The sequence below is a fragment of the Castor canadensis genome, chromosome 2, assembly GCF_047511655.1.
Source record: "Castor canadensis chromosome 2, mCasCan1.hap1v2, whole genome shotgun sequence".
Classification (NCBI taxonomy): Eukaryota; Metazoa; Chordata; class Mammalia; order Rodentia; family Castoridae; genus Castor; species Castor canadensis.
The window spans coordinates 8,408,884-8,429,244 of NC_133387.1; the positions used below are offsets into that span (position 1 = coordinate 8,408,884).

The 20,361-nt window shown below is 42.0% G+C and overlaps 1 protein-coding gene across 1 annotated transcript in view; it reads right to left on the reverse strand.

The window, feature by feature from the left end:
• The window catches only part of Cntnap2 (contactin associated protein 2), a 1,948,854-nt gene that overhangs the window by 95,862 nt on the left and 1,832,631 nt on the right, over positions 1–20,361 (reverse strand). The window contains exon 21 of the mRNA XM_074061335.1: positions 19,216–19,309. Within this exon, the coding sequence (XP_073917436.1) occupies positions 19,216–19,309 (94 nt within the window). The remainder of the gene's footprint in view (positions 1–19,215; positions 19,310–20,361) is intronic.

Genomic DNA, 20,361 nt, shown 5'->3' on the forward strand with positions numbered 1-20,361 from the left:
ATGTGCCTTGTCCTTTAGAGAGGGCAGAGACCAAGCTGGGCAGAGGAGCCTGCCAACATCAAAGGAACCTGACCTGTGGAATCTGTCCCACGAGCCCCCAGGGAAGATATCAGCTGGCCGAGGTGCTGTGTTTGCTGAGAGTGATCCTGTTCCCTCCGCCTTTCCATGGTGTGTGTGTTTGTTCATTTAATTCATCATTTTGATTCTTAGGCACAGGAGGAAAGGAATGAGTGGAAGCGAAACAAACCTACAGCGGGTCAGGATTTTATGAGGGTGAAGAAGAGTGAAGACAGCCATCTTTGCTAGATGATGAGTCTCTAGTTGAGGACTCTTTAGACCTGTCTGCTATTTCACTCTGGAGTAGGATTACCAGGACTGTACTTATGCACGTGTCCCAATGACAAATAGACTGCCATTCAGTTTATCTTTTGTGTGGAGCCCAAATTTGTCCTGCTCTTGAAAGCTCAGTTTGGGGTCAACATGCCCCTTTCCACCCCAACCTTCAGATTGACTTCAGGGTGACTTCTTTTCACAAAAAACACTGTCTCCCCTCCAAATCTGCCCACAATGGCACTTTCAGTACTACTCTGAGGGTCCCTGTGACCTTCTAAGGGCTTAGGGATAAATGAGACATCTGAAAGTATTGCATTTTCAGGGTCCTATTATGGAGCCTGCATGGGAAACCTACACTCTTAGAAGATTGGGGTGATCAAAGGGAGGCAGGACTTCAAGAGAGGATTCTATCCTGAGGTTCATTCTCTTTTTTTGTGTTCAAAATTCAATGTATGCAACCGGTCTTCCTCCCTCCTTCCCTCCTCCTCTCCCTCTTTCCCTCTTTTCTCCTTTCCTTCCTTCCTCTTGCTTTTTCTACTCCTCTTCCTCCTCCTTATTTTTTGCAAAAGAAGATATTTTAAGCCTTTTTTATTAAAACATCAAAATAAAGTGAACAGGAAGTTTAAAACCAGGTCCTCAAGCCAACCTCAAGCATATAGTGGTTCTCTAAGAGGTGTTTGCTAAATTGAATTGAATTGTGGCTTGTGAGTCACTTCTGCAAACTTAAAAGCCTTGTTGGAAAGGTTTTGAGCTACCTCAGATGAACTGGTGATGCTCGACTCTTCTGGAAATAATTGCAATGATTTTCTAAAAGGTAAGGACTCGAAGGTGACATAGTCTGAAGAGACCCTCAGAATTCACAAAACCAAGTTAGTTATTACTGTGCTTTCTCCCCCATAGGTTAATTTCACAGTGTTAAATTATCTTAAAGAGGGCATATGCATATTTGCTAAAAACAGTGGCTTTGGGATTAAGGTGATTATTTGAATCAGGAAGAGGCCCAAAAGCAATCATAGCATGAATGCAAGTCACTGAGTTGGAGCCACCAGCCGCCGTTAATGTCAACCAAGGAGCCTGTGAGGTCATTGGTTGGCAGTGGCATAAGCAATTCTTCTCTTTATTGTCATCCACCTTTTTCTGTAATAGTGGTTCAAACTTAGTTTCCTGATTTTTTTCTCCTCGGAAAAATAAAGCTGCAATATTACTTAGCAATAAAAAGAAAAGTGCTATTAGGCCACAAAAAGATGTGGAAGAAACTTGACACGTGTTGGTAAGTGAAAGGAGCCAATTTGAAAAGGTTCCATCTTCTGTCATTCCACCTGTATGGCATTACTGGGAATCGTGACACTACAGAGACAGTAAAAAGATCGGAGGAGGCCTGGGGGTTGGGGGCAAGGATGACTGGCTGGGGCACAGATTTTTACACAGTGTCTCTCTTCTTTGTGAGACTGGAGTGGTGGATATATGTCATTATACATTTGGCCAACCCATAGAAAGTACATCCAGAGATTACAGTTGTACAATGTGACCAGTTTGTAACATCCAAAATAGCTGTGATGTGGCAAGATATTCCTGATAGGATAAGCCATATTTGTCTGTAAGGACATATTTTTTTTTTTCTGTAAACCTGAAACTGCTGTAACATATAAAGTCAATGAGTTAAAAATCTTAAAAAAAAAAATAAACCTTCAAACTTCTAGGGTCACTTTGTTTTAAACTAATAACATGATTCTGTTTGTACCATATGTTACAACTGACTTAATTAAATTTAATTCAACAACCTTAATATCTTTAAAAGAACAAAAATAGCTTATGTATTTTAGAGTTTGAGTCATCTGACCAATAATAAGAAAAATCTATTAAAACTCACAGCATTTTGAAAAATAGTAGTTAGGCTACAAAAATTAAATTTATGCCTGTGATTTGCCCTGATCTCGTCCTTACTGTTTGATTCCTCTTTCTCTCTACTTCTGATTGCATTTCCCATCTTAACTTCGATGTGGTGTTTTGGAGATGGGGTCTCACTATGTATTCTAGGCTTGCCCTCGGCTTGCAATACTGCTGTCTCAGCCTCCCGAGTGCTGGTACTACAGGTGTGATCACCACACCCAGCATTTTATTAGGATTTTGGAGCCCAGGCTGCCACTATTCCAGGGTTCCAGAAGCCTAGCTTCCTTAGATAAATACATTTTATTGTTCTTAACACCTTTGTGTAAAAGCGGAAAAACATCTTCTTAGATCCTGGAGTCTGTCTTATTTTCAGAGTGCAGAGGTGTCACATTTGAAGTCTGACCATGCTTGCTGCTAGAAAAATACACACAGCTATTGTAAACACTTAATATTTTTTTAATGACAGGATTGTTCACACTCTATAGGTTTTAAAGAGCTGAATGAATCTTATAAGTAAACATGGTTTTTATATGGCTACTCGGTTCCTCCTTCAAATTGGGGACGCACTGGTCTTCCGAGACATGCCACAGCCATGTCATTCAAGCACTGACTCACCGGGCAGAGTCCGTCTACCTCCTCACTGTGTTTCTACTTTGTCCTTCAGAGTACTGTAAGGAAGGTTGATCTGACTTCTTTCCACATCAATTTGTTAACCTTCACTGTCCCCAAGGTTTAAATTCTAACAAGATTATGCAAAGGGTCTTTGTAGCCCAGACTCTGTTCCCTCAAACATTCCATGTACTCCTTCCTTGGACCTAAGATGCAGTGGCACCGAGTGACAGCCCATCTTTGTGCTATAGGAGGCACCATGAGATGTCACAAGCCAGGGACTCAGATTCTAAATGGGGACCTTGGATGTACTTGTCATTCTACTTTGTTGGCCCGTAATGATTCTCCATTTAGCCCCATGGGTATCAGATGCAATAATGACTATGGATGGGCCTTTAAACATAAAGTAATTATATAAATTTAATGTATCATCATATTTATGTTAAGGAGTTAAAACCAATGTAGGCAATTGTTATTATTTGCAGTAGCTACGTTCCAGGTAGCTGCTCTGAACTCTGAATCAGAGAGTGCTGAATATTGCGCCTAAAGGAAATACAGGATTAGGTTCCTGAAAGCCACTGGTCATAACATTTCACCAACCAGTCAATATATAACTTGGCTCTATGGGTGTTTCTGTTTAAAGGCACCTTATGCAATCTACAGTATTGATTCAACATTGAGCTCATAATCAACTATAATTCATGGTAGAGCAGAGCTCATTAACACACGTACCTTCTTCCCAAGGCACAACACAGTTTTCTTGTACTTAGTGACAGGAGACAACATTTCAGTTCTCCACTGAGGGACATTTTAAACAAGGAAATCACCAATGAAAAGCATGAAAAAATGCAAAAAACATGGCACTAAACTGATTACAAAGATGACACTGTTTATAGTATGAGAACTGAAGCAGGAAGGCAGAGGGTGACCTTGTGTGACCTCAGCTGAGAATGTGCACATTGGTGACAAATTCTTTGCTACTCTGTGCATGTCTGAAAATGATTACAAAACCACCACATGTCCTACTGTTGTGGTTATAGATAATCTTTAGTAAGTAGGCAAACTCACAAATAAGAAATCCAGAATAATGACCAACTGTGTGCACATAAAAAAATGTAAGAGTTTTCCATGTTCTGGAATATTTCTGGATAGTATAATAAAAGGAATTTTGGCTTCTTTTTATTTTTTTGGAAATAATTGAGTATATAATGTGTGCTGTGTGTCAAAGACAGGTAGGCTAAAGATTTGTTTTTGACAATCTGGTTTAACCAAATACCAAAAATGTTATTGAAGCATTTTAATAATGAATGCCTTTTTTGGTATGCTTCTGTTAGTGAAAGATCATTTAATTTTGGAAAACAAGGTGGAGAGATGATGGTGCCAATTTATTTTCAGTGGAAAGTTTCCTAAGATTTTCATTGTTTGTTTCTTTTTTTATATGAGTGGTCCAATATTGGGGTCAGCCCTTCCTTTATTTGTGTAAGTTAAAAGTCAAAGGTTTATCCAGGCATGGTGGCTCATGCCTGTAATCTTAGCTACATGAAAAGCTGAGATTGGAAGGACTGTGGTTTCAGGCTGGCCCTGGCAAAAAGTTCAAGAGACCCCCCATCTTGACAGAAAAAACCTGGGTGTGATGGCATACACCTGTCATCACAGCTATAGTGAGAGGCCTGAATAGGGGGATTGTGGTCCAGGCTGACCTGGGAAAAGATGTGAGACCTTGTCCCCAAAATAACTGGAAGAAAAAAGAGCTGGAGGTGTGGCTCAAGGGGCAGAGTGCCTGCCTAGCAGGTGGGAAGCCCTGAGAACTACCACCACTAAGAACGATGATGACGATGAAAGGCTAAAGGTTTGATACAAGATGCAATGATACTGAAGCTGAAGAATGAGCCACTCATCCTGAACCTGGCAGTGTTTGTCCTGATTCTGTTTTGCCTCATTCCCCACATAATTAATGGGTAAAGCCAGCCTTGACTGAAAAGAAGAAAAAGGAAAAATGCCCAAGAACAATGCCAGTTGTACACCTCGCGATCAGGAACCAAGAATGTCTGGACCACCTGGTGACCATGGTCAACGTTGAAACCATGTCAGAGAATTGATTACTGCAAAAATTAAAGACCATTCCAGTATCTACCTGGCTATGGTTAAAATTGGACACCCCCCAAAACTCCATATAAACTTTGGCAAGCTGGAATGTGGTGGAAGCCTTCTATCTTCCACCGGCCAGCTTGTGACGTAAAGCCCTTTCTTCTCCTGTCACTCTGACTCTTGAGTTACTGGCTTCATCAAGTGGCCTCAGAGCCAGCCCTTTCACTGGTACCACACTACTTAAGATGTTTTGAACACTCACTGTGTGCCAGGTACCGTGATACCGTTTTTCACCTTCACAACAAAGCTGTGACATTGGCACTACTGCGCTTCACATTTCACAGGTACAAAACCTGAAACTCAAGATATGAAAAAGACCTGTTGAGGCTCCTTTGGCAGGCAGGGCAGTTGGAATTCCAGGCAGCCTGACACAGAGCTTGGCTTGAGTCCAACCCTCAATTTACACAATTTTGCCTCCCATGTAAACTTTATGGAAAGATTTGCATTTGCTGTTGTTTTATCAAGATGTTGAGTGTTTTTAGGCCATGTCGTGTAATTATTAATACTTGCTAAAGATACAGTTGGGTGACAAGGAAAAATTGTCATGATAGTGACAGTGTGTCATAGAAGAGACAATACTGAAATGCTGGCTGTGTGAACTTGGCTCCATATTGTAACATTTAGTTATAATATGAAGGGTTGCAATAAATTGTTTCTTAGGCCTCTTAGGATTCCATGAGGGGATAATAATAATAATCATAACCAATAAATTTCTGAAGGTGAAAGTCAATGCAATTAAAAAAGAATGAGAAGCCAACCTTGATTGATAAATTGCTGGGTGGATTCTTTCTAAACAGAATTCCTTCCACCTGGAGAAGATTTTGGATGCAAAGACTATGCTATATTTTCTTTGGGATGCATAATTTCCATCATAATTTCTCCTCCTCTATCTTAATGTTATTTCCTACCTATCACTTAAATAAAATTTCCCATCAGTTTTTTTACTACTGTTTTGTCATTATAATAAAATCCAAAGGCAACTGACCAGAAATTTCAATTAACTATTTGCCATGTGTTCATCAATTTTGCTGCCTTCCCCTCTCAGGAAGGAGAGATAAATCAGCAGGCAGTGTGTCGCCACCAGGGTCCTTGGAAGCAGGAGCAGGCAGTTCAATCTGCCACATTTTCCCCATCTCCATTTGTAGAGCTATATTAATCATTTTCTTCAATAACAAATCAAAAAGAACTACAAGTTCTAAATTGTAAGGGAACATTTAAGCCCTGTGAATTTCCTAATCTCTAGGGCTAAAGCAGGAAAGTAAAGAGTGATTGGGGCGGCTATGGTGTCTCCGTCATTCTGTGTTCATTTCCTTGTCTGTCATACTCCCCTGGTGTCTTGGGCACTCACCCCCAGGAGACACTTGCTAGATACGTCCCATGCAGAAATGACCCCATGGGATAGTGTGGGCTAGAGCTTCTCTTACTAACTTTACCTTTTCTAATTGAATTTTTTATTAGGGAGATTGTGGAATTCTATGCAGCTGTAAGAAGTCATACACATGCCTTGCATGTTTTCCCACTTTTCCCCTCCCCCATGGAAACATTTCAAAAATTTATAGTGAGCTATTACAATCAAACTGATCTTATTCAGACTTTGTGCTCGTTTGAGTGTATGTATTTAATTCTGTACAGTTTTGTCCCTTAGGTAGGTTTGTGTATCCACCGCCACAGTCAAGGTGTGAACGATTCTGTAAGATCCCTTGTGTTGCCCTCCTGCTCTGGTCACTCACCCAGGGCAACCACTGATCTGTCCTGCATTTCTAAAATGTTCTCATTTCAAAACCGCTACATGAATGGAATTCTTAGGTATGTCATCTTTTGGAACAGGCTGTTGCTTTCCTCGACAGAATTCTCTAGATTGACCCAAGTTGTTTTGGGTATCGCTAGTTTGTTCCTTTTTTATTACTGAGTACTATTCCATGGTATAGATGTACCACTTGTGTGTCTATAGTGGAACTATTCCCAGAAACCTATTGAAACACATTTCTCTTTTGATTTTTCTGAGTAAGGAGCAATGTCATAGTCAACCTAGACATTCATCACCTCAGAGGGAGAGAGGGAAAGAGAGGGGAGAAGGGATGATTTCTTACAGATGGCCCTACAGAACTATTTATCCATCAATGGAATAATGTCAAATGTGTCCAAAAAGGAATTCTTTCTTTTTTGTCTTTTTTTTTGGGTGATGTACTGGGGTTTTAACTCAGGACCTTGCACTTGCTAAACAGATGTTCTACTACCCCACTCCCAAAAAGGAAACCTTAATTTTTATCCCCCAGTCCCTAAACTGCTCCTCTTCAAGGGTTCCTTATCTCAGCAAGTAGCACTGCCCTTTACCCGGCTATTCAGGACAAACCCATGGGAAATCATTTTTGATTACTCTTTCTTTCTCTCACTGCATCCAAGTGATCAAAACCCCTGGGCTCTCGCTTTCCAAGTTTTTCTCTATCACCACCACTGCGATTGCTTTGGCATGAGCACCACTAGCTCTCATCTCGACTCCACCTGCATTTTAACTGGTCTTCGGTGTCCATCTTGCCCTTATATCTGTCCAGGCCTTCAGTAGTTAGGCAGAATAAGCAGCTGGCATATTCTTTCTAATACACAAATCAGATCAAGTCATGTATGTGACATAGGGAGTCTGGTTGCTATTAACCTGTAACTTCCTGTCCCCTCTCACTCTGTCCCTTGATCACTGGATTCCAGTCACCTTGGCCTCTTACTGTTCCTAAACAAGCCAAGCGTGTCTCTACCTCACAGGCATTTGATTGCCATTCACTACTTCTTCTTCTTCTTTTCTTTTTTTTTATACTGGAGTTTGAACTCAGGGCCTCATGCTTCCTAGGCAGGTGTTCAACCACTTGAGCCATGCCCCCAGATAGGGGGCTATATCTGTTTTATTCATTGTTCTCTCTCGTTGCTGGTACAAATAAGCACCCAACCTATTTTTTGAGTGAATAAATGATTTCCCTGAATTCTTTTACTCCCATTTTGCAATACATCAAGGACCAAGCTTGGAGGACCCAGGTCATAGAATTCTCTTGTGATATAGACAGAACTTATCCTTCTGCCTAACGTGGAGAAGACATGAGGTGTCACTCAGCTGTATAAGAATTTGATGACAGCGAAGTATAGTAGCTTGCAGGAATGGCACCACTTCCTCACTCTCTCTGAATCTGTGCCTTTTTCTGTGAGACTTTGTTGTTCCTCCCATGGAAAACCCTGAGTATATTTCTCATCTCCTTGTCTGGATTTGGTCACATGACTCATTTTGGACAATGGGATGTTAGTCAGTGTGACAAGACCCCAAGCTCAATAAATGCTTGTATGAATGAGTTCATAGTCTGCACAGTAGCACACTGGATCCTTGGCCATCCCCTGGTTAGCAAGAAACATGTAAGCATTGTTTTAAACCACCAAGTTTTAGAGCTATTTGTTAACTACTTCTTCTTCTTCTTCTTCTTCTTCTTCTTCTTCTTCTTCTTCTTCTTCTTCTTCTTCTTCTTCTTCTTCTTCTTCTTCTCCTTCTTCTTCTTCTTCCTCCTCCTCCTCCTCCTCCTCCTCCTCCTTCTTCTTCTTCTTCTTCTTCCTGTCAATAGCTAGCCAATAGAGAAAGTAAAAGCAAAGCTCTCTTCCTACTCCTTCCCTTCCCTTAAAGCCCAAGAGGACTATGGGAAAAAGAAGAGGCACAGCAGATCAGAGGAGAGCTTAGCTTTGGCCAGAGAGCAGGAAATGTGTTTATACGTGGTGGGGAAGAAGGACTGAGGGCCTAGGGTTCTTTTTGCTTTGCTTCCCGCACTGGGGCTTTAGGGGAGACCACTGTGTAGAGGACCTTGTGTCAGTAGGTAGCCCAGCTATGTGATGAGAGAGAGAGCCATGGAGAGGATGAGGATGTGACAGAGACTCATGGGTCTGTTTCCAGTGAGCGCTAAAGACAGCAGCAAGCACAGGGGGTGAGGGCAGATGCTCTATGTGATGTTAAGTCCATGCACTGCAGGTTTTAACTTCCAAGGCCAAAAGAGCTTCCAGTGACAAGGCAGACCCAGGATGGTCTGGGGGCCAGAAGCCAAGCCATGCAAACTCAGGGTCAGCATGGATCCAGGTTCCTCCCTGTCCATGATGCTTTGTGAACACATAAGTACTTCTCACTGCCTGTTGCCCTGTCTTCTACATACCAGGTCGCCATCTTATAGAAAGAAGCAAGGGGTGGGGAAGACCACTTGAAAGATTGGACATTTTTTATTCAAGGACAGAGCACAACCAGAAGGGACGCTTAAATAATCAAGTCAGAGTCGCCTTTAAACCAGATCACACTAGTCACTTGTCACTATTATCATCATAGACAAAGACATTGCAAATTTCCTCTGCATATCTACATTGTTTTGTGCATTCCAATGTGTGACTTTGTTATAACCATAGCAACCCCTAATTCGGTCTCCCTGCGCCTCTCTCTCCCTGTTATGCATTTCCACTCTGCAGATGGTGTTATTCGTGTACAGTGTTGATCTGATCATGTGATTCTCTTGATAAAACAGATCCTTCCTTTATTCCCCTTCACCCTCCAGATAACATTAAAACCTTCTTATGGCTTATAAACAAATCCATAATACAGAAACCATTGCCAGTGCCCTGCAATCTCCTTGGTCTGGCTCCAAAAAGCATGGACTCTTCAGGTTCTTCTGGCCTTGGGAATGTGTTGGGTGGGGATGGAGGGTAAGCCCCTCCCAGGCAGTGGTCACCATTGTGGGATGGAGAGGAGGTGGAGCAACACCCTGGCTTCCTCTTGCCTCTGTGAGACCTGCGCAGATGCGATCTGCACCATCTTCCAGGGCTCCCTCTTGGAATTGTGTTTCAGTGGTGCACGTGGTGAAAGTGTGCCAATGATCCCTTCCTTAACATTTCATTTCTCTACTTCACTACTTATTTTTTTGTGGGTTCAACTCCCAGACCGACTTCTGGTATTCAAATTCAATTCTCAAGGGTTTCTCTTGGGGGAGCCCAGGACAAGATAAGTGAGCACACAATGTGTCATCTCAGGCAGGGCCACATTTTTAGGGGGCAGTGAGCACTACTGAGAATCTCCTGTCCTGGCAGGAGTAAGGGCGACTGTTCCTGGCAATTCAGGAAGCATTGAGAGGCTGCCTTGGTGCGAGCCCCACTCTCTGCTCTTATTCATTGTCACTTGCCTCTTCACATCCCAGTTTTGACCATTTGGAATGAAAATTGTGGGTACTCAAGTTTCCCACATGGCAGATTATGTCTCCAAAGATGGCCACAACCATCCCCCCACCACATGTTCTTTTGCAATGTGGTCTTGTCACCATGCTGTTGAGAGGGACAGTCTTCTCCTTTTTACTCAAATATGGGATGGAGCTCAGGTTTTAGCCAAGAGCCAGCAGCAAAAGTGGTGTGAGTAACTTCTGAGGCTGGTTTTAGAGACCTCCAGTTGCCACCTTTGCTTTTTGGTGCACTCAACCTCTACGCTGGAGGGCAGTCCAAGCAGCTGGGATGTGGGGCCCTTGGGAGAGAACCAAGCCCCCTTGCTGGCAGCCCCTACTAAACTATTGGGCAGCTGGCACTTGCTGCTGGCCTTGAGTGACGTCACTGTGGACCACCCAGTTGTCCTTAAGTCTCAGCTGAACCCAAACAAAGCAGAGGGGCCACCCTGTCAGCCTACAGAACTGAGAAATAGTAGGTATTGTTTCGAGCCACATTGTCAGCAATAGATTACTGAGAGCCACCTCCTCTTCCTGTCCCCCACCCCACTTATTCCTTTGCCCATGTGATTTGAACTTATCATTCAATAAGTTCAATTCTCTAATACACTTCTCTCATTTCTTGTCTGGGATAAGTGCCCTTCCTACTTGCTTGCAAGGAACCCTATTGTGTAGGTTCAGCTTGGTATGACGACAGCCATATTGAGCCACTGTCGCCATGATTGCCCCCACAGTAACCCTGGACAGTTTTTCCTGGACAGTTCCCAGTAAAGTATAAATAGAAAAAGCCATTAGCATGGTGTTGTGTGGAGCTTTACAACTGGTCCCTGGCATCAGAAATGTACCTGACTTTCTGATATTAGCTTAGAATAAACCAGGTACATTCTGACTTGAATGAAGTCACTTATGTTTTAACTTCCTGATTCAACCTGTTTCTGCCACTCAGGACCATGCTTCTGTCAGTAAGTACTCCCACTTCAAACTTGCACTGTGCAATCCTAGACCTGGCAGCCTCTTTTCTTTGCTCTCACAGCACTTTATGGCTGCTTTTCTTACACTAGGGCTGAGTTGTTCTGGAATGTCTACATTTCCATCTTCCATTTGTCCTGCCATTGTTTTTCTACTTCCCATGCCTTTCCATTGTGCTTTCTTCCATCTGGAACCTCCAAAAGTAGAAACTGTGGCAGTCTTGGTTACAATTGCTACTCCAGTGAGTTGTGCAATGCATGGCACCTGACATGATGAACATACACTTGTTTAATTATGATGAACAGTTGGAAGTTCCTGGCTTATGCCTGTAATCCTGGCTACTTGGGAGGCTGAGATTGGGAGATGATGGTTCGAGGCCAACACAAGACCCCATCTCCAAAATAACCAGAGCAAAATGGACTGGAGATGTAGCTCAAGCAGTTGAGCACCTGCCTAGCAATTGTGAAGCCCTGAGTTCAAATCCCAGTGCTGCCAAAAAACAAAACAAAAACAATAATTATCACGGACACACACACATACACACACACACATACACACACACACTATGTGATAGCTACTGTGCTGCCTGTCACATATGTATTAAATTACTGAATCTTATGAAGTAAGGGCTATTACTATTTCTATTTCATACATGAGAAAACAGACACACAAGAGGAGAATGACGTGCTAGATCATATAGTGACAGAACAGGACCCGAAACTCAAGGGTAGTGAAGTTCCTTCTCAGTTGCAATCTTATGTATCAGTCAGGACAAGCAAGGTTGTGCCACTGTAACAAACAGTCCTATAGTTTGGGGGCAAGGGGCTTAACAAAGCAAAGAATTTTTTTCTTTTCATGCCAGGAGTAAACAGGGTTCTCTATTCACCGTGGTCACAGAGGGACCCAGATGGATGGAACAACCACTGTCTGAGGTTTCCCAAGCAACATGACAAAATGATAAAAGAGCACTTGAGGGTCCTGCATCAGTCATTAAATGTATAACCCTGAAGTTACATGTGCTTTTTCTACTCATTGGTCCTTGGTCAGAAACATTCAGTGAGCAGAGTAATGCCTATTACAATTGTCCACTTTACCAACGAATGAAGGGCTAAACATGTCACTTCTTGCCATGTGAGGCTTTGTCAAAGTTCTGGAAGGTTTTGGGAAGCCCTGGAAGAAGGATTTCTTATCAACAGAAAGTACCACAGGATCATAGCATTCACAATGGAAGTTGTAAAACAGCTACTAATAGATATATGTCCTGTGAGAGTTGCTGTGGAGAATGAGGTAGCCAGGCCTATATTAGGATCCAGGTCCTGTATGACTTACGAATTACATTAAATTGAATGGATACAAGGTTACTTTTAATTTTACCACCCCTCCCTGCCACTGAAAAGTAGTAATTGTCAGTTAAGTAACACTGACTCTGCATTCGTAGCTGACTTCTTTCCAAGCACAGCCTCGTACTCATTCACAGAAGAGTTACTGCCTTTTAATAATAGAACAGATCTACTTCATTATGGTTTAATATTACTGTGAGTTATGACAATGGCACAAATAGTTAATTTGAAAAAAATTACTTAGAGGGCTCAGTAATAACTTTCTAAAATGACAATGAATACTGTCATCCTGAACATGTCGGTTACCTATTTAATGACACAGAATGTACAGTGATGTGATGAGCAGTATATATTGACATTCTTCTAAATTCATGTCTGTGATACAGCCATACAGTGTATGACACCAAGGAACCCTGAATATAATTATCCTTTCAGATTTCAAATGGAATAGGAGATCCTTTTGTACTTTAATATTATTTTTCTCAAACTTTTAAAAAAGAAAATTACTTATACCATGTGTCTTAAAGTTTCTGGTGTATGTAGACTTCATCAAATGTAGATTCACTCTATCCAGAAAGTCCCTTAGTGTGGAGAACCAATTTCCATCTAGCATTTGTTGAGTATCCTCAATAATGGAGGCCACTCATATGTGACAAGCTCTCATTCTTAAGAAGCTCTTCCTTAGTTGTATCTGAAGTTTTCCTCTTCACACCTTGTATTACTGGCTCACTTTGGTCCTGCTGAGGAGGCCTTGACAAGTTAAATCCTTGTTTCGGAGAGCAGTCATCAAGGACTAGAAACTGTTTCACGTTCTCTAGATCCTGCCCTTTTCTGGATACATATTCCCAGGCCTTTTGATTTTTCTTTTATGGGTCTGTGTCTGTCAGGTCTTCTTAGATTAGTAGTAATCTTGGCTCTGGGCATGATTTTCCTATTAACGTAGCTCAGTTTTAGACTCATTTCAGGATCAGTCACTATGAAACACTAGTTCATGTCAAACCTTCCCTCAGACCAACCTCCTGAGATTTTCCTGACACCAGGAATCTCCCATCTTCTACTTAGTGCATTTTTTTTGGTTTAAGTGCAGGAATTAAGTTTGTGTCTGTTATATTTTATCTCATTTTTGTCCCATCTTTCTATCTTGTCAAGATACTTTTGAAGTGATTTTTATCGTCCAACATATTAAACCACCCTTCTCAGCTCCGTGTCATTCTCAAACTTACTAAAGCTATTCACATATATACATACATATACATAGATATATATTTGGCAGTACTGGTGTTTGAGCTCAGGGTCTCATGCTTGCTAGGCAGGTGCTCTACTACTTGAAACACTCCATCAGCCCTGTTTTTGTATTGGGTATTTTAGAGATGGGGTCTCAAAAACTATTTGGCTGGACTGGCCTCGAACCCAAGTAGTTAGGATTACAGGTGTGAACCACCAGCGCCTGCCTCACTTTTCTTTCTGCGCTGTATTTCCTCCATTAGCTTTATGGAGCTCATGCTTGTCCTCTGCAAGGTGCTCTCTCTTCCATCCTTTGTGTGACTCCCTTTGCAAGCAGTGCTCATTAAGAAATCAGTGTGACATCATATTATTTATTTACACCCATCTCCTCCTTCTCTTATGGGATCAGTTTCTGATTAGCAGTTTACCTAGCCAAGCAACAACTGGGAGCATCCATCTCTAGAGGATATCGAAATGTGACTGAAGCACATGAGAGCTCTGCTACAAGTTCTATTCATCTTTCTTGATGAATACTTCCATCTCTGAGGAACACAAATGGCTTGCTTCTCACTGAAGTATATGTCACTTTCAAAGGGAAATAAAAAAATGATCCTCCCCAATTCTGCCTGCATTAAATGATCAAACACTTAAGGATTATTAGCTTGAAGGGGTGGTAAATGACTAGCCTCCGCAGACACAACCATCAGTGGTATTTTTTTTTTTTTTTGCTCCTCACTGTGATTTCTTTCATTACATTAATGGAATTATATCTTAGAGAGCTGATGTCTTCTTTTCTTCCTCCTTGTTGTGAAAGATACAGGTGTTATCAGGAAGCAAAGCTTAGGTTCCAGCGTCACATATTGTGTTCTTCAGTGACCTAGCTGGGTGACTTTAAGCCAGTGATTCTCAGCTGGTGGTGATTTTGCCCTCCCCAGGACATCTGGCAATATCTGAATTTTTTTGGTTGTCACACTTAAGGGTGCCACTTGTGTCTAGTGAGTGAAGGCTCGGAGTGATGCTCTGCACTCCGAGACCCAAAGGAAAGAATTTTCTGACCCAAAATGTCAATCTTATCACTGTTGGGACACCCTGCTATACGCAAACCAAAACCAAAACCAAAATACATATATATGTGAGATCACTGTTGACCCACCACAAAATTTTAGAATGGACTCTTACATAACTCTTAGTCTTTCTAGCAGGAAGTCAGGACCACGAGAAATCAGCAAAGATTTATTTTATTTTATTGATGGCAGTGGGATTTGAACTCAGGGCCTTATGCTTGCTAGGTAGGCACTCTACCACTTGAGCCACTCTCCCAGCCCAGATGGTAATTATTTTCATTATTTGTTTATCAGGCTTTGTGTTGGATAAGTCCTAAGATGTTGTTAGCTTAATACTATAAGAGTAGTTTATCTACTCCACGACTTTCTTTTTTTTGCAGTGCTGGTGATCAAACTCAGTGCCTTGCACTAGAGCTCTACCATTGAGCTACATCCTACAAATATTTTTTGAACACTTTCTATATGCTAGACACTAATTTTACTGCTGCAAATAGATTAGTTAAAAAAAAAAGATGACAGTTGCTACCTTTGGGGACTAACAACTCACAAGTAGGTGTTTGTGTCTCCATCTTACATCTGAGGAAACCCAGACTCTGAGAGGCTAAAGTAACAAAGCAGAAAAGTAACGGCCCAGGATTTCAACGGAGACAGCACGGACTCAAGCCGAACCTGCCCTGCCTGCATTCCTTCTATTCCATTATTGCTAGATCCTTGACAATTAATTTAAAAAGACAAACAAGCAAACAAAGTAAGCTGCAAGATAGGTGAGAACTGTAGAATGGTGGTCTTTTTTTCATTACTTTTTATTAATTCAACAAATATTTATTTAATGCTTGCTCCTTTTAGGATATAGAGGACCGATGAGATATTCTTTTGATCTAGCGGGGAGTCACTGGCTGTGAGGAGGAAAGTCAGTCTCTGCTGTAGCAGGAGCCCTAACCTTGTCTTGTGTGAATGGCGCCATCTCCGTCCCAGGACTGGGGATTTCCTTACTGGTGTTTAGATAGCCTTTCCATGACTCGTTGCTACTCACATGACTAGTTTTTGTGCATAGCAACATTTTCCTTTGGTGTACAGAAAATTCTAGGTGTGGTAGCCATGCATCCGAGGCTCATGTCACACTTGGCTTGACACAGATTTATAGCACAGTAAATTCTTAGTTGTGGATGATGCTGCTTTTACAGTGCTATTTGCTCATGATCTTGAAGGGCCATGCCATGTTGTCTGCTGCAATTTTGTGGAAGTGTACATTTAGTCTTATGACTTGAACTATTGACGAGGCAGTGCTACTTAGAGTAAGGGAATCTAGCACTCAGCTAACATTCCTGTCAAACGTGACTGTGGATCTCACGAACTAATAAAGCCCATTGTTTTAGGTTCGTTCCTGGTTGATGATGCCTTCGGGACAGTACAGTGTGACATGCTTAGAAATCGCAGTAGAGTTTATTCTGCTGGGATTATAGCTCTGAAGGAACACCTAACACTTTCAATTATTCTTGGCTGAATTGTGGGAATACATATGGTGATATATGGGCACCACTGTCTCAGGATATAGGACCCATAAGCCAAGGCCCTAATTCACTAAACCTTTTGTCTCTAATTGTTGGAATCGCTCAACTTTCACAGCATCCCTTCTCTGGAGCTTGACCATGAATGAGTGAGAAGGCTTCTGTCCTTCCTTTCTTCCTTCTTTCCTTCCTTCCATCCTTCCTTCCTTCCTTCCTCCCTCTCTCCTTCCATCTCTCTCTCCTTCCCTCCCTCTCTCCCTTCCTTCCTTCCAAACAGTACTGGGGATGGAACCCAGGGCTTTGTAAATGCTATGTAAGAGCTTTCCACTTGAGCCATGTTCCCAGCCCTTTTGTTTTAGTTTTGTTTCTGAGATGGGGTTTTGCTAACTTGCCCAGGCTGGCCTTAAATTCACAACCCTCATGTTTCTACCTCCCAAGCAGCTGGGATTACAGACGTGCATTGCCATGTGTGGCGGAGAAGCTCTTCTGATCTATAGGACTATGGACTCCTCAGAGAGACCTCACTTCACAACTGCTCTACAACGTATTAATTGAGTAACCTTTGTCTTGACCTCCCTCAGCTTCAGTTTCCTCATCTGTAAAATGGGGATAGTAAAATAGGTCTTGTTTCAGTGGACAGTTAGTTGTCATATTTATACACATAACAGGTAAGGCCATACAGTCTCTGTTTTCTATTCTTGTTACAGATAATTAAAATAAGGATAAGATCTTTAAAATACAGCACCATAGGAAATGTTGGAGAAAATTCAAGACTACATTTGGGACCATACTTGGGTGCTAGTTTTAGGATGCAAGGGATTCAGGAATAGCTATTTAATTGTCCTTTCTTATTATACATTGTCTAAGGCTCAATGGTCAATAAAATTTAGCACTCATTTTTTTCCCAATGCTACCATTTGATCAATGAATTGCCACCCCCTACTGACTTACCTTTGGAGTTCAGGGTCTTTTCTTCTGGGGTTTTATGCATAGGTCTATTGCTTGCTGTCTTCCCAATTCCTCACTCACAAGAGGACTGAGGTGTCCTGGTTCCAAGCCCAGGTTCATGTCTACTTTCTGGCATGTGAGATAAACCTTATCCCTCAGTTGGCCAATTTCACTTACATCTCCTGACTAAGCCTTCCTCTCTGTCTTTCTCCTTTTCATTTTTGTGTTTACCATCTCAGAGATGAAGGACAGTAGTTAAGAACTGCCTTGGTATCTGACTGCCTGGGTTCACGGCTCGGTTCGGCCCCTTGTTAGCTTGGTGAACTTGGGTGAGTTACTTACCTCTTTGTACTTCAGTATTCTCATTTGTAAAGTGGAGACAGTAATGCCAACTACCTCACGGAGTTGTGACAAGGGTTAAACGAGCAAATATCTCAAGTCCTTAAAATGGAGATTGAGTAAGTGTACACGATTATTTGTATGATAGCTTCACTTTCCTGTTCCCTCCACATTTTCCACGACCATACAATCTTCTTAAATGAGTGCTTTTTTTTAATCATTAATGCTCTTCTGATCACTGTAACTGAGTTTCCACAATGAATTTAGTAAATTCTTTTCTCTTTTTAGAGGCTTGAATTGTTCTCTTCCTCTAGTTAAAGTTTAAATCTCAAAAAAGCAAATTCTTTCTTTAGAACCCTGGAGAAACCTGAATAATCCTCTCCCTTCACTTGCTTTTAGTTTTAGTTACATGCTTTCTTCATTGGTTTTAGCAGTAAAGTAAAAGACCCCCCCCACCCCCCCAAAGAGACTTTACTATAAATTATACTTCTGACTATGGTTGGTTATCTTAGTACCAGTTGTTTAAGTGTTTTTTAGGGATTTGGAGATTGTCTTATCTAGCACAAACTGGTTGAAGCCACTGACCTCTTCATTTGGGCATGCACAAGTGACTGACATCAGAGGAGCACAACCTACTCCTACAAACCACATTAACACTGCCATTTTCTGATCGCAAGTCCTATGAAGAGTCATGAAGGTTGATTATGTGAGCAGACCACAGATTACTTCACTATTCTTTACCTTCAATCACCTTTTTCCCTACCTCAGACCACCTGGTTCTTTATTCCATAAACATCCTTAAACCATATCCTCAGGAAGGTGGATTTGGCCTGGGGCTATTCCCGCCTTACATTTGGCCACTTCGTGAATAAACTCGGCCTTGGAAGACTGTGGCTACAGTGATTAGCAAACCACACAGGGGCAAAGCAAGTCCTCTGAGGATTCCACTACCCACTGGACACAGAATAACCCCCCTCTGAGCCTACACATGGCCACCATCTTACTATTTTCATCTTGGGTTCACAATATACATTCTCATATTAAAGAGAAATTTCATTGGCTTCGCATTAAACCTTTAAAAATTCTTAACCAGTCACATCTGCATTTCCATCCTAGATTCAGTCACACATATGGGAAGGGTTTTCTAATTCCTATCGGCCTCTAATTTGCAATAATATCAGGTACCTTTCTTGTGAGTGAGAGGAAGAGAGAATCATGAAATTAAAGTAAATATTGCTTGTGAGGTCTTTGATAAACCAAAGAGCAAAGTTTACATACAGAAGCTGGGAGCAGGTAATTGTGTCCTGGTTTATGTTATACAACAAATATCTCAGTCCCATTTTAGTCAGACTTAGAAGCCTGCAGCACCTATTGCTGTGTGTTTCAAAGGTGAATTAATAGCTTTAGAATGTGTCACCTGAGCAATCACGCCAAAGAGGATTTGACAACACCTCTACTATGTGTATCAACCAGAACCACCACACAGCTTTTCTTGTATGGGTGAGATATTTGTGACTGACCCCAGTGAAAGTTCACCTGGCAATTAAAAATTCAAATTCACATTACCTAATGTAATTGGGTACCATGTGCACTCTGAACACACACTTAGACCTATAGAACCAAATCTTACCTATAACTTTTCCAAGAAAGAGCGACTTGGGAGAATTGAAGAGTGTGTCAGATGAGCTTGGTAGGTGGTAACTCACAGAAGGATAATGATCGAGCTGCAGGAAGAAAACAAGGGACACAGTTAGAAGAATGTCGTTACCTGCCCTGGAACCAAATCTTCCCTGGGGGATAGCATAACGCTTTGAACTTTGGTTTCCAGAAAACTTACTTCACCAAGCACTGACTGAAATCCAGCCCCAGGAAACGAAGGCCCACGTCTTGCCTTTCAGGGTTTTTTGAAAACAATTTGAGCTTGGTAAGTGAAGCTCTTTTTTGAATTGCTCTCCAGCAGTGCATATTTTCTGTGCTTAACTTGTTGCTGGATTAAGATTCTTGCTATTTTAATGGAGAAAAACCCGCTTGCTCTAATCTCTAGCGCTGACCTCTGGATAGACAATGTCACACCTACAGAGTTGAGTTTTCTTAAAGATTCTCTTGCTGACCTGTTGACTTCACTTTTTGGTACTGTCTGCTTCACACACACACACACACACACACACACACATACGAAATGCTGCAATTCAGCATTGTTTTCTTGCCTGCCACTGGCAGGGTCAATGGGGCCTGGGAATTCAAAGGTGGGTGTAGTCTGCTGCACTGCTCATCCTGAATACAGGGCAGCTGGCAGCAGAGGGAGGGAAACGGAGCAGTGCCCGATAATGACTGCTGGAGCAATGCACACTTCTGGTCACGTTTTCCAAGTGTAAAGTGCAAATGGTGGAGCCAGGTACTGCAGCTTTGACGTGTCCTTGTGTCCCTACTTGGTGGCTTTTAAAAACAGATGCAGTCTAGTTGTGCTTTCCCAGCTATGAACTCCTAGAGCCTTCTGGGTTTTTCTGGTTCACCTGTGCAAAATCTTCCTTGGATCCACTCATTCTTGGGAAGCGAGCTCCACAGCAGCTCAGGGCAACAGAAGGAAAAGTGGGGGTCATCAGAAAGCAGGCCTGGGAACCACGTGGACTGAACAGAGGAAGGAGCCAGAACAAGCAGCGACTTGTTGAAGGTGGCTGCACAGAGTCAAAAAACTGGACCCTTCATCCTTGCTAATGACTGGGACTGATGAGGTGAAAATCCCCCTGGGGGGCAAAGATACAGGAAGCCAGTTGGG